Source organism: Nycticebus coucang, chromosome 14 (genome assembly GCF_027406575.1).
Source record: "Nycticebus coucang isolate mNycCou1 chromosome 14, mNycCou1.pri, whole genome shotgun sequence".
Classification (NCBI taxonomy): Eukaryota; Metazoa; Chordata; class Mammalia; order Primates; family Lorisidae; genus Nycticebus; species Nycticebus coucang.
In genome coordinates, this window is record NC_069793.1 from 80,597,677 (window position 1) to 80,610,012 (window position 12,336).

At 37.7% G+C, this 12,336-nt stretch overlaps 1 protein-coding gene across 6 annotated transcripts; it reads right to left on the reverse strand.

Moving 5' to 3' along the window:
- Window positions 1-4,492: 4,492 nt before the first annotated feature.
- Window positions 4,493-9,720, reverse strand: CREBZF (CREB/ATF bZIP transcription factor). Of its 6 annotated transcripts, XM_053561246.1 has the most exons (4): window positions 8,427-9,720; window positions 8,140-8,217; window positions 6,984-7,052; window positions 4,493-5,233 (listed from the first exon to the last, which is right to left on the reverse strand). In XM_053561246.1, exons 1-2 carry the CDS (start codon window positions 9,479-9,481, stop codon window positions 8,202-8,204), a joined length of 1,071 nt encoding a protein of 356 aa, XP_053417221.1. In that variant the 5' UTR covers window positions 9,482-9,720; the 3' UTR covers window positions 4,493-5,233; window positions 6,984-7,052; window positions 8,140-8,201. The 6 variants fall into 6 exon arrangements, with proteins under 6 accessions (XP_053417221.1, XP_053417224.1, XP_053417218.1 ...); XM_053561249.1 differs by having other exon boundaries at window positions 8,140-9,720; XM_053561243.1 differs by lacking the exon at window positions 4,493-5,233 and having other exon boundaries at window positions 5,684-7,052.
- Between the last annotated feature and the right edge of the window lie 2,616 nt (window positions 9,721-12,336).

The window sequence follows — 12,336 nt, forward strand, 5'->3', positions numbered from 1 at the left end:
GTTGCTGTGAGCTGTAACGCCATGGCACTCTACCTACCAAAGGTGACACAGTAAAGCTGTCTCCAATAAAAAAAAAAAATAATAATACATAAAAAGAATGTAGAATACATTACAACCACCTAATCTTTGATAAACCAAACAAGAACATACCTTGGGGGAAAGACTCCCTATTCAATAAATGGTGTTGGGAGAACTGGATGTCTACATGTAAAAGACTGAAACTGGACCCACACCTTTCCCCACTCACAAAAATTGATTCAAGATGGATAAAGGACTTAAATTTAAGGCATGAAACAATAAAAATCCTCCAAGAAAGCATAGGAAAAACACTGGAAGATATTGACCTGGGGAAAGACTTCATGAAGAAGACTGCCATGGCAATGGCAACAACAACAAAAATAAACAAATGAGACTTCATTAAACTGAAAAGCTTCTGTACAGCTAAGGAGACAATAACCAAAGCAAAGAGACAACCTACACAATGGGAAAGGATATTTGCATATTTTCAATCAGACAAAAGCTTGATAACTAGGCTCTATAGAGAACTCAAATTAATCCACATGAAAAAAAGCCAACAATCCCATATATCAATGGGCAAGAGACATGAATAGAACTTTCTCTAAAGATGACAGACGAATAGTTAACAAACACATGAAAAAATGTTCATCATCTCTATATATTAGAGAAATGCAAATCAAAACAACCCTGAGATATCGTCTAACCCCAGTGAGAATGGCCCACATCACAAAATCTCAAAACTGCAGATGCTGGCATGGATGTGGAGAGAAGGGAACACTTTTACACTGCTGGTGGGACTGCAAACTAGTACAACCTTTCTGGAAGGAAGTATGGAGAAACCTCAAAGCACTCAACCTAGACCTCCCATTTGATCCCGCAATCCCATTACTGGGCATCTACCCAGAAGGAAAGAAATCCTTTTATCATAAGGACACTTGTACTAGACTGTTTATTGCAGCTCAATTTACAATCGCCAAAATGTGGAAACAGCCTAAATGCCCACCAACCCAGGAATGGATTAACAAGCTGTGGTATATGTATACCATGGAATACTATTCAGCCATTAAAAAAAATGGAGACTTTACATCCTTCGTATTAACCTGGATGGAAGTGGAAGACATTATTCTTAGTAAAGCATCACAAGAATGGAGAAGCATGAATCCTATGTACTCAATTTTGATATGAGGACAATTAATGACAATTAAGGTTATGGGGGGGAAGCAGAAAGACGGAGGGAGGGGGGTGGGGCCTTGGTGTGTGTCACAGTTTATGGGGGCAAGACATGATTGCAAAAGGGACTTTACCTAACAATTGCAATCAGTGTAACCTGGCTTATTGTACCCTCAAAGAATCCCAACAATAAAAAAAAAAAAAAGAATGTAGAATACAAAGGAATATTTAGCTTTTTTTTTTTTTTTAATTTAGAGACAGTCTCAATTTATTGTCCTCGGTAGAGTGCTATAATGTCACAGCTCACAGTATCCTCCCAACTCCTGGGCTTAGGCAGTTTCTTGGGTCAGCCTCCCAAGTACCTAAGACTACAGGCACCTGCCACAACGCAAAGCTATTTTTTTGTTGTTGCAGTGTGGCTGGGTTGGGTTTGAACCCACCACCTTCGATATATGGGGCCAGCGCCCTACCCACTGAGCCACAGGCACCACCCTTTTTTTTTTTTTTAAATAGAGTCTCACTTTATTTCCTTCAGTAGAGTGCCATAGCATCATAGCTAACAGCAACCTCAAACTCTTGGACTCACGTTATCCCCTTGCCTCAGCCTCCCAAGTAGGTGGGACTACAGCACCCCTCACAATGCTCAGCTATTTTTAGAGATGGGGTCTTGCTCTGGTTCAGGCTGGTCTCAAACTCATGAGTTCAGGCGATCTACCAACTTCGACCTCCCAGAGAGCTGGGATTACAAGTGTGAGCCACCAAGCCCAGCCTTATTATTTAGCTTTAAAGGGAGGAAATTCTTTCAGATGCTACAACATGGGTGAACCTTGAGGACACTATGTTAAAAGAAATAAGGCAGTCATAAAAGGACAAATATTTTAGGATTTTTTAAATTAATAAGTGCTAAATAAGACTATTACCTTGTCCTACCATTGTAAGAGGAAATAAAACATTGCCAAAATTAAAAAAAAAGAAAGAATATAGAAAAGACATCTTTCCCAATGAAAACAGGCTTTCAGCTTCATTTAAAGGAAAATATAAAGCAGTGCTGCCAAACATTTAAAACTCAAGTGAAATCAATAAAACACATTCAGAAAGCAAAGATGATTTGTTCTTTTAACAGGCAGATAATATGTACTCTGTTATCTTACTAAGAAATGATTCCAGTTATGAGGCAAAAGGATCTATCCATATGCACAGAAGAGACTAAAAGGAAATATGCCAAAACATTTACTTGGTATATTCTGTGTTAGAGAGTTATATGGATAATTTTTTTTCTTGATTCTTTCCAGATTTTCTAGTTTTCTATAACAAACATGCTTTACTTTTACAGCTAGGGAAATAAAATAAAATATACATACACATATACAACATTTAAAGGGCAAAAAAAATTAACCTGTTTAGTTTTACAAGATAAAATACCAAGATGAAAAGTTCTCTGACCCCAAATTATCCATTTTACCTCAGTCTGTCAATTTTATTAAAAACAATTGTACTTATCACAGTGTAAAATGAATTAAAAGTAATTTCAGACTTCAAAACTAAGAAACCCAATTACTGAGTTAAACTCCTTAGTACAGAATGGTGTAATCAGCTTAGATGGTTCAAAACCCACTAATATAACTAAGAAGTTTGATAATTTAGTACAAAATGTTTCCTTACCTATCCACAAGCATTCTCCTAGTATAGTATAATTTGTAAATATTTATGTAACCAAAAAGAACTTCTTTCTAGTATCTGTCCTCTGCTACATATTTTTTAAATCATCTTTCCTATTAGTAGAAATGGGCATTACAAGCAGTAAAGCACATTAAGTCTGTTGCTACAAATCTACTTTACCAAAATTTTTGGTGAGAGAACAATATATGACATGTGAACCTGCCCGGTCTACATTACAATTAAAGGACACTTAGTTATTTGTAGTCAAGACCTAAAGAACACTGCTCTCAATCAGTGAGAAAACAGTTTTTACTATTTCAGTCCAGTCAGTTAAATCTATCTTTTAACAATTCACTTTGTTTAGTTATTTGGCTTTAAAAAAAGAGAAAGGGCTCACATTATATTAAGGCATTAATACATTTCATAAACCTTAAACTATAATACAGAGCCAGAGTGGTGTAGGAAGGTAACTTCAGTGGATATACAGGAAAGATAGAATTTGGAGGCACATTCTAAAGGAAGAGAGGCTGCCAATAAAATTCAAATCAGAGCATTAACAGAACTGCACAAATACTCAAAACACAATTAGTGACTACAATGTTTAAATTAGTTCACTGAAAACTGAGCAAAATATTTTCAACAATTATGGGTCAACAAAAAATGACAGTATTTTAAGACAGTACCGGATGATAGGCTTAGAGTATTGAGGCTATACATTGAGGAATTCAAATTCAGATATTGAAAAATACTGTGCTGGCCAAACAAAACACTGCATTTCTAAAGGAAGACTTCACCTTTCAAATTTTTGATTTCTGAAAAAAATTTAAAAAAATGAATAAAAATTTTTGATTTCTGGCTTTGCTAAATATATTTATAAATATAATAATATTATTAACGCCTTAATATAATGTGAGCCCTTTCTCTTTTTTTAAAGCCAAATAACTAAACAAAGTGAATTGTTAAGAGATAGATTTAACTGACTGGACTGAAATAGTAAAAACTGTTTTCCCACTGATTGAGAACAGTGTTCTTGACTACAAATTCAATTTTAGATGAAAATACAGGTAAGAAAAATGGTAAAAACATAAACATTTAGGAAGGTCTAAAAACGTACTGATAGTGAGCCTGGAAGAAAAAAACATTTATAAAATCTTACTGCATATTTAACTTTCAAGAGTCACCAGATTATTTAGCTAATCTGACTAAATTAACAAGACCTTAAACTGCACCTTAAAAATGTCAAACTAGGTAGTCACACAGTAAAAGGGTAAATTATTCATCAGTGAATACCCAAGCTATTAAAGTAGTGATGGTCACTAAATGTTGGTGCATTTGGTTGTAGAATTATAACCAGCTGTACTGTTAACATCAGCCAGCCACTTAAACCTACCTCCTACCCCCTCCCTCTTCTAACATCTGCACACTTCCCAAATGAATCAATCCCACAAAATAACTCCATCTAGCCCAAGTGAAGGAAATAAAACAATCCAGAGTTTTGAATTTTTTTCATACTTGTAATAAATGGGAAAAATATTTCAATGAAGTAAAACAACCATTTACCATGAAGAGCCACTCCCATCCAGAATACTAAAGCCCTTATATACACTAATTTTAATATAAAACAGTAGAAACTAATATACCATTCATTAGAAACTCAAATCATTAAACACAGTTGTCAAGTACTCAAGAGAAAGGTCAAGAAGCCAAACCAGAACCCATACATCCTGGTGTTACCCTAAGTTGCAGTAACTACCCACACATTTAATCATAACCAACTTTTTCAAAGATACACAGAAAAATCAATGCATCTATTTAAAAAGACTACTCTTTATAGTTAAGGACTTTACATTAACTTTTATATTCTACTCAGTAAGGTGTCTGTCTGTATTCCAAATTAGTTCTCATGTTCCAAGAAAAAAAATACAAACTCATGATATCCCTTGTGATCACTGATGGCCTGTTTATGTAATTCTAGTCCACTAAATGTAATTCCACAAAATGTGCTCTTGATTATATAAAAACTCTAATATTTCTTGATGAAATACTATAATTCTCTTTTCCAATGGTTACAATTTTTAAAGGTATGCAAAGAACTGAGTATCACTCCCATGAAAGACAGGAAAAAAAAGGATAATTTTGTTCCAAGATTAACTTAGTCTCATGTATTTCTATTAAGTCTTTCAAGGATTCCAGAGAATCTTTTCATATCTCCATTTCTGGAAAGTGAAATCAGTATAGAAGTAATTTGGGAACTTGAAAATGGCATTGATTTTTTTCAGCAGATGCCAAATTTTTGACCGACATGGCTCCCACAATTACTTTGTTACCATCAGTCCAGTCACTTAACAGTTGTAGGAAAAGATTCGTTTTTGCAGACACTGCTAAGCTGTTTAAAGAAAAGAGAGAGAGATTAATTTAGATTATAAAATGCACAAATATTTAAAATACGTCGAACACTTTTTGTTGGATTATAATCAGAGGTGTGAATACATTTTACCAAATGTGGACTTTATAGATAAGTCTGGTCCAGGAAGGGCAGAAACAATAAGTCATATGATAGGTCAATATGATGTGTTAGTTCAATTAATGTATGAACTCCTGCCACCATCAGAAAATATTAAAAAGCTACATCTTTAGTCTGATTCTGTATCACTTCCTCATAGAGGCGTAATTAAAAAAATAAAGAGTCCCCCAAGTACTAAATTGTTTTCAACCATTACAGTAAATAAAACCAAACCTGAAAATTTCAAAACAATCCATTTTATAGTCCAGAAATCTCCTTTATCCAAATACTAATCATTCAGAACACAATTTTCTAAAAATAGTAAGACAACAGTTTCATATTAATCATAGCTTTTTTAATTAACAAGTAGTGAATTGGACACTTTAAGATTTTGTTTACTACATACTGAAATAAACAGATTTGTTTAAATTCAGAAACCCAAACATTTACAGTAAAATGTGCTTACACATAAATATGACCAAATTTATTTAAAGTCCCTGTTAGGTCCTAAATACATGCAATTACCATGTAAAAACAAGACCATGAAGTTGATGTAAAAAATGACAAAAATCACTAAGTCACCAAAACTAGAAAAAAAATAATGAAATGGAAACTAAGAAAGGACAATCAATAAAACATAAGGAACTAACAAAGCAGCTTCAAAAATAGCCCTACTAAACTTTCCATTTTCAAAAGTTCTTAATCAAGTAATTCCAGAAACTGCCATTTATAAAATGACATTCTAAAAATCTACACTTGGAATTTCAAAGCATCCAATTCAGAAAGCTTTGATTACTTTCTCCCAGTCCCAAACTTCAAATGCAGGAAAAGCACTGACGTAAGGAAGAAAATATTCCAAGGGAATGGTGTAATTTTTAGAAAAACAAACTTACTGCTTCCAGAACCTTTTAAGACCCACAGTCAGCATTAACAACAATCATTTTTCCTATTTTCATCCATTATTTTTCAATGTCATGTTAGAGATGAATAAATTCTTTGAGCCCATAACTGAAAGATCAACAAACCTGGTTTTATTACGACACCATATTTTTATCATTGGTACTGCACAAAATTATATACAAAGAAATATATACAAAATGTTCAAGTATTAGTTAAATTTCAATTCAAGGCTTCTGTTTCAAAAAGCTACATTTAACATATTTCATAAAGATAGCACAAATTAGTCATTTCAAATAATCTTTCCAACTACTTTTGGTTTTTATATATATAATATATATATAATTCAGTAGGCACTAAAAATCCATGCAGCTGCATTGTGAGGGGCTTGCTCCTGCCCTTAGGTATAAGCAGGTTCATCACTCCAAGTTGTGAGTTTGGCTATTACCCATTCATGCTCAAGTGCAGTAGATGATTTTACAAAATATGCTGTGATGCACTGGAAACCAAAGACCAATTTAGGTCTCAAATCGTATTATCTAGCAACAAAACATTTACAGTTGTTCACGAACAAGGTCCATTTTCATACCAGATAACAACAAAATAAAAACATTTTCTGTGTAAGATAACTTACATCTTTGGACTGCTGGAAAATACTTTTTAATTATGAACATTTTAAAAATAAAAGACAGCAGAAGCCCTGATATTACCTCTTTTTCCTCATTTCTTATACTACCTTTTAAAATAAAGCAGGAAATGTGGCCAGCAGCTGGTCCCGTCTCTTCTGCCCCAACAGCTGTATCCACTTTAGCACAAAGAAAAACAAGGATGCTAAATACGTATATACTTTATCAAACAGTGATGTTTCACAAAGAATTTCTTAATGCCTCTTACACCAAAGGACACTGTAACTCAATTTACATAACTGGACAACAGATTAAATAGAGTACTTCAAAAGAAGAATACATCCATCTTTGGAAAAATAGTGTCAATCAGGTCACTGAAGTGGCCAGAACCACTCAATTTTAAAAATTATTTTTAAATAGGATAAATACCTTTGAAATACAGAGAATAAGATTCTTTGTGAAGCCTCACTTTACACGTTTTCATTCACATTTCACAACCTTCAATATCTAATCATACATACATAAATTTAGCCTAAAATTTTAATACAACAAAAATAAAAGTGTTCAACAATTTTTTCATACTCAGTGATTGGGGGTAATCACTGTGCTGGACCTCAAAGGAACATTCATTAACCATTCTTATTCTTCCTCCAATTAACTAAAACACAGGAGTCTGATATGCATGTTAACTTCCAACTTTTCTAATGGTGAGATATTAAAATCTGTCACTCTGAATAAATTGTATTTCTATATCTTCTACTGAAAACTAGTAGGCATTCTCGAATATTTAAGGTATGTCATCACCAGCAAAGTAACTATCATATTTGTGCATGCCCCAAATACTTGTCAACCTCTGAAAAGTTGCTCTAAAACTGGAATTCCAATTTGCACGTTGTACAACTCGGAACTTCCATTCAACTTCACCTGTTTCACTGTCTCCAAACTGTATCTCTATAAGCAGGTTTCAGTGTACAGTTGGAACCGATGTCGTCCAAGGCCATGTCCACACTGGGGACAGAAGAGCTAGGTACAGGCAAGTCTGAATAAGGGGACACATTAACAGCTATTTCAACCAGAAGAAACATCTTAAAAACATTATTGACCAGCACAAGTCTGTTTCCAGGGTGGACAGGGCCCAAATTAGATTCCCCTCCCACCTTCCAAAAAAAAAAAAAAAAAATCACACACACACAAATTGAGATGTTGCTCATTAAAGTAGACTAAGCAGCAGAGCATGAGCGTTACGTGAAGAGATGGAATCCTTACCAGGTTGTGAGGCGGGAACGACTGTTCTGTAACCCCTACAACGGAGCCTGGCAGGAAGGAAATCACCTAAAAAAGAAACTGTCAGAGAGATTTAATAGTCACATGTTATCATTAGGAGTTGGTTACTGTGTCACATTCATGCTTTTAGCTAAACACTTAACGATTCAATATTACTTTTTTCCTTCTCTGAAATGTGTCCAGTGAAGATGTCCCACTAAGGTGTTTTACATGGTGTAAGGGAGTTGAAAGGGGTAAACGCGGATAAAGAGCAGATTACTTGACCCTACATTTTAAGAGAAGACGACGCCTTCCGGGCGCATGCCGAGCAGAACTCCACCGACACCTTATCCTTGTCCACATGCAGACACACTCCTCCCGCTGAGTCGTCCTCTTCTAGCAGGTCCTGCTGCTGCTTTCCCACCGGCAGCGCGTAGTCGTGGTCACCGGCGGGCGAGTCTCTGAAGAGCGAGGTGGTCAGCCGCAGTCCCACGCCGCTAAGCCGGCTCAGCAAGCGAGCCAGTCCGGTCTCGTTGGCTAAAACTGCGCGTAGGTACCGACTCTCCTCCTGCAGCGCCTGTACGCGTTTGCCCAGCTCCCGATTCTCGGCCCGCAGCTCCTGGTTCTCGGCTGCCAGACCCCGGACTCGACTCTCCAACCCCATCACGTACTCCTTCTTCTTCAGCCGATTAAGACGGGCAGCGGCCGCCGCCGCCTTCCGGGGACTCTTTGTCGCCGCCTGGTTGTTGTCGTTGCCGCTGCTGCCACCGCCGCTTCCTCCCGGGGACTTTCTCCGCCTCTTTTCTCCGTTGCCATTGTCACTGCTGCTGCTGCAGCCTCCGATACCATTTAAGAGCCTCTGCAGCAAGTCAGAAAAGCGCTGCATCTCAGCAGCCGCAGCCTCGTCGTCGTCGTCCCCTCTCCACAGCCCGCCGCTATCCGAGCCTCCCCCTGACGAGGAAAAAGGCCCAGGCGAGCTAAGCCCGGGCTCCAGGTGCCAGTCCGGTTGCCGGGGGTCCAGCAGATCCGCCAGTTCCAGCCCGGACAAAAAGTCCAGGTCTTCGGTCTCTTCCCCGTGGACGCTGGCAATTGCCTCCTCCTCCATCTCCTCGGGCGAGGGCGCGCGCACGGCCACGCCGCCGCGGCTCCCCCCCCCGGTCTCCAACTCGCCCACGTCGCCGTGCGGCTTCTTGCGGCCGGGCGATCCGGCCGTCTCCTTCTGCCCAGCCGCAGCCGGGATCAGGTCCGGAGACAGCGAACAGGTCGCGGCCGGCGCCGGGCTCTGGGTGCGGGTCGGGGAGTCGCTGCCTGAGGCTGCCAGCAGCTTCGTCAGGCTATGCCTCATGAGGCCCAGCGGCGGGTCGATGTAGGCCCCGGCCCCTCAGTCTGGGCCTGGAGGCCCCCAGCGCGCGTAGCTGGGGTACTGGCCGAAACGAAGAAGAGGGAAAGGTTTCAGTCGCCTCCGACCCCACTTGACTGGTCGACCCCCCGCGCCGTGGCGGGGGGGAAGGGATGAGAGCTCGAAGCGGCGAGGCCTACCTATGACTCGACCGCGCCACCCAGACAACGGCTTGGCCGGAAGTCAGTCGCTTTCTCTCCAGCCCCTCCCGCCACCTTTCGCGCGCTACCAGACTGTAGTATCGCGAGAGTTCAGGGTGCTTGGGAGCGGGAGTAATTCCATCTTCCTAGTGATGTCATAGCAACAGCGGCAAAAATAATAACTCCAAAGTTATATCCCCCGAATTCAGCAGTACACTCCAATATACGACTCAACACTCAGACACTTAACATTTTGCCATATTTGCTTTAGGTAGATAAGTATTTGTAAATACTGTTTTTTGCTGAATCATCTCAAAGTTACAAGCAAGACACCACACCCCTACATACTTTGTATGCGTCTCTAAAAGTAAAGACATTTTTTCTCTTTCGCAATCATAATACCATTACCAAGTCCTGAGAATATTAACATTTACTAATACTATCTAATATCCAGGCCGTATTAAGACGATTTCAATTGGATGATAGATTATGCTAATTACCTTTATCTGATCACTATACATTGTATGTATGGAAACATGACTATGTAAAACATGAATGTGTACAATTAATATTTGTAAATTTAAAAAATTTTTTAAACTCAAAATATGGACTACAGAATTGCTTACCAAAAATAAAAATGTCATAAGTTACTCTCAATCTTTTTTCATAAGCAGATATTGTTTTGAGCTAGGATCCAATCGCTACATTCGTTTTTGTTTTTCCCCTCAAACCTGAACAGTCCCCTCCACTTTTTAGGTTTTCAAAATATTAGCTTTTAGAAGAGTCCACGTTAGCTGTCTTGAAGAATGCACTAGGTTCTGGATTTCTCAATTTCTTCCTTGTTTATCTCATTCTCTTAGTTCCTGTGAATGTTGTGAGAATCAAAATGGAGCCACTAATGTTAAAAAGAAAACAAACAAAAAACATGTCAAACAGAGCCAGCTAAGGCCCATGAAAAGAATGTTTTCATGCTTGCATGCCTCATTACAAAAGCTATCAAAAAGACTGCAAAAACCACAATGTTGCATAAAGGCCATCACAACCTTAGACAAAAAAATACTTCTGCAAGGACATCTATCTGCCCAGCAACTGCCTTTTAAACTTAAATTGGCATCACCCTTATTATTGATCTTTGTAGCCAGGGATAATTATTTCAAAACAATTATGTAATTTCCATATTTTCCTTTAAAGATCTTTGTTTTCCTTTACCTCCATGAATAAACACATAGTTTGCTATAATATTCCCTGGCACTGCTCTATTCCCCGATAAATATTTTTTAGAGACTCTCTCTCTCTGTTTGTTATTTTTTGTTATTTAGGTTGATAGCCCACAAGGGATTTGAGATTTGAAGAAGTTTACAAATACATTGGAGTGGAGTATCATAAAGCAATTTGAATTTTTAAAAAGCAAGGCCAATGAAAATACAGATGAAATAGGAAGATAAAGAGTTCTGAAAGAGAGGAAAGGTTAGTGTTCAAATTGGATGGATGTCAAATAAATTATACATCATGACCAAGTCGGTTTTATCCCAGGGTCTCGAGGCTGGTTCAATATATGTAAATCTATAAATGTAATCCAGCACATAAACAAATTAAAAAACAAAGACCATATGATTCTCTCAATCAATGCAGAAAAAGCTTTTGATAATATCCAGCATCCCTTCATGATCAGAACACTTAAGAAAATCAGTATAGAAGGGACATTTCTTAAACTGATAGAGACCATCTACAGCAAACCCACAGCCAATATCATATTGAATGGAGTTAAATTGGAATCATTTCCACTAGATCAGGAATCAGACAAGGCTGCCCATTGTCTCTATTGCTTTTTAACATTGTAATGGAAGTTTTAGCCATAGCAATTAGGGAATAAAAGGTGATCAAGGGTATCCATATAGGGTCAGAAGAGATCAAACTCTCGCTCTTCACAGATGATATGATTGTATATCTGGAAAACACTAGGGATTCTACTACAAAACTCTTAGAAGTGATCAAGGAATACAGCAGCGTCTCAGGTTACAAAATCAACATTCATAAATCAGTAGCCTTTATATATACCAACAACAGTCAAATTGAAAAAACAGTTAAGGACTCTATCCCATTCACAGTAGTACCAAAGAAGATGAAATATTTGGGAATTTACCTAACAAAAGACGTGAAAGATCTCTATAAAGAGAACTATGAAACTCTAAGAAAAGAAATAGCTGAAAATATTAACAAATGGAAGAACATACCATGCTCATGGCTAGGAAGAATCAACATAGTTAAAATGTCCATACTACACAAAGCAATATATAATTTCAACACAATCCCTATTAAAGCTCCACTGTCATATTTTAAAGATCTTGAAAAAACAATACTTCGTTTTATATGGAATCAGAAAAAACCTCGAATAGCCAAGACATTACTCAGAAATAAAAACAAAGCAGGAGGAATTACGCTACCAGACCTCAGACTATACTACAAATGATAGTGACCAAAACAGCATGGTATTGGCACAAAAACAGAGAAGTAGATGTCTGGAGCAGAATAGAGAACCAAGAGATGAATCCAGCTACTTACCATTATTTAATCTTTGACAAGCCAATTAAAAACATGCAGTGGGGAAAAGATTCCCTATTTAACAAATGGTGCTGGGTGAACTGGCTGACAACCTGTAGA

Excerpts from the sequence above, each read along its gene's own strand:
- CREBZF (XM_053561246.1), bottom strand. The coding sequence starts at position 9,481 with ATGAGGCATAGCCTGACGAAGCTGCTGGCAGCCTCAGGCAGCGACTCC.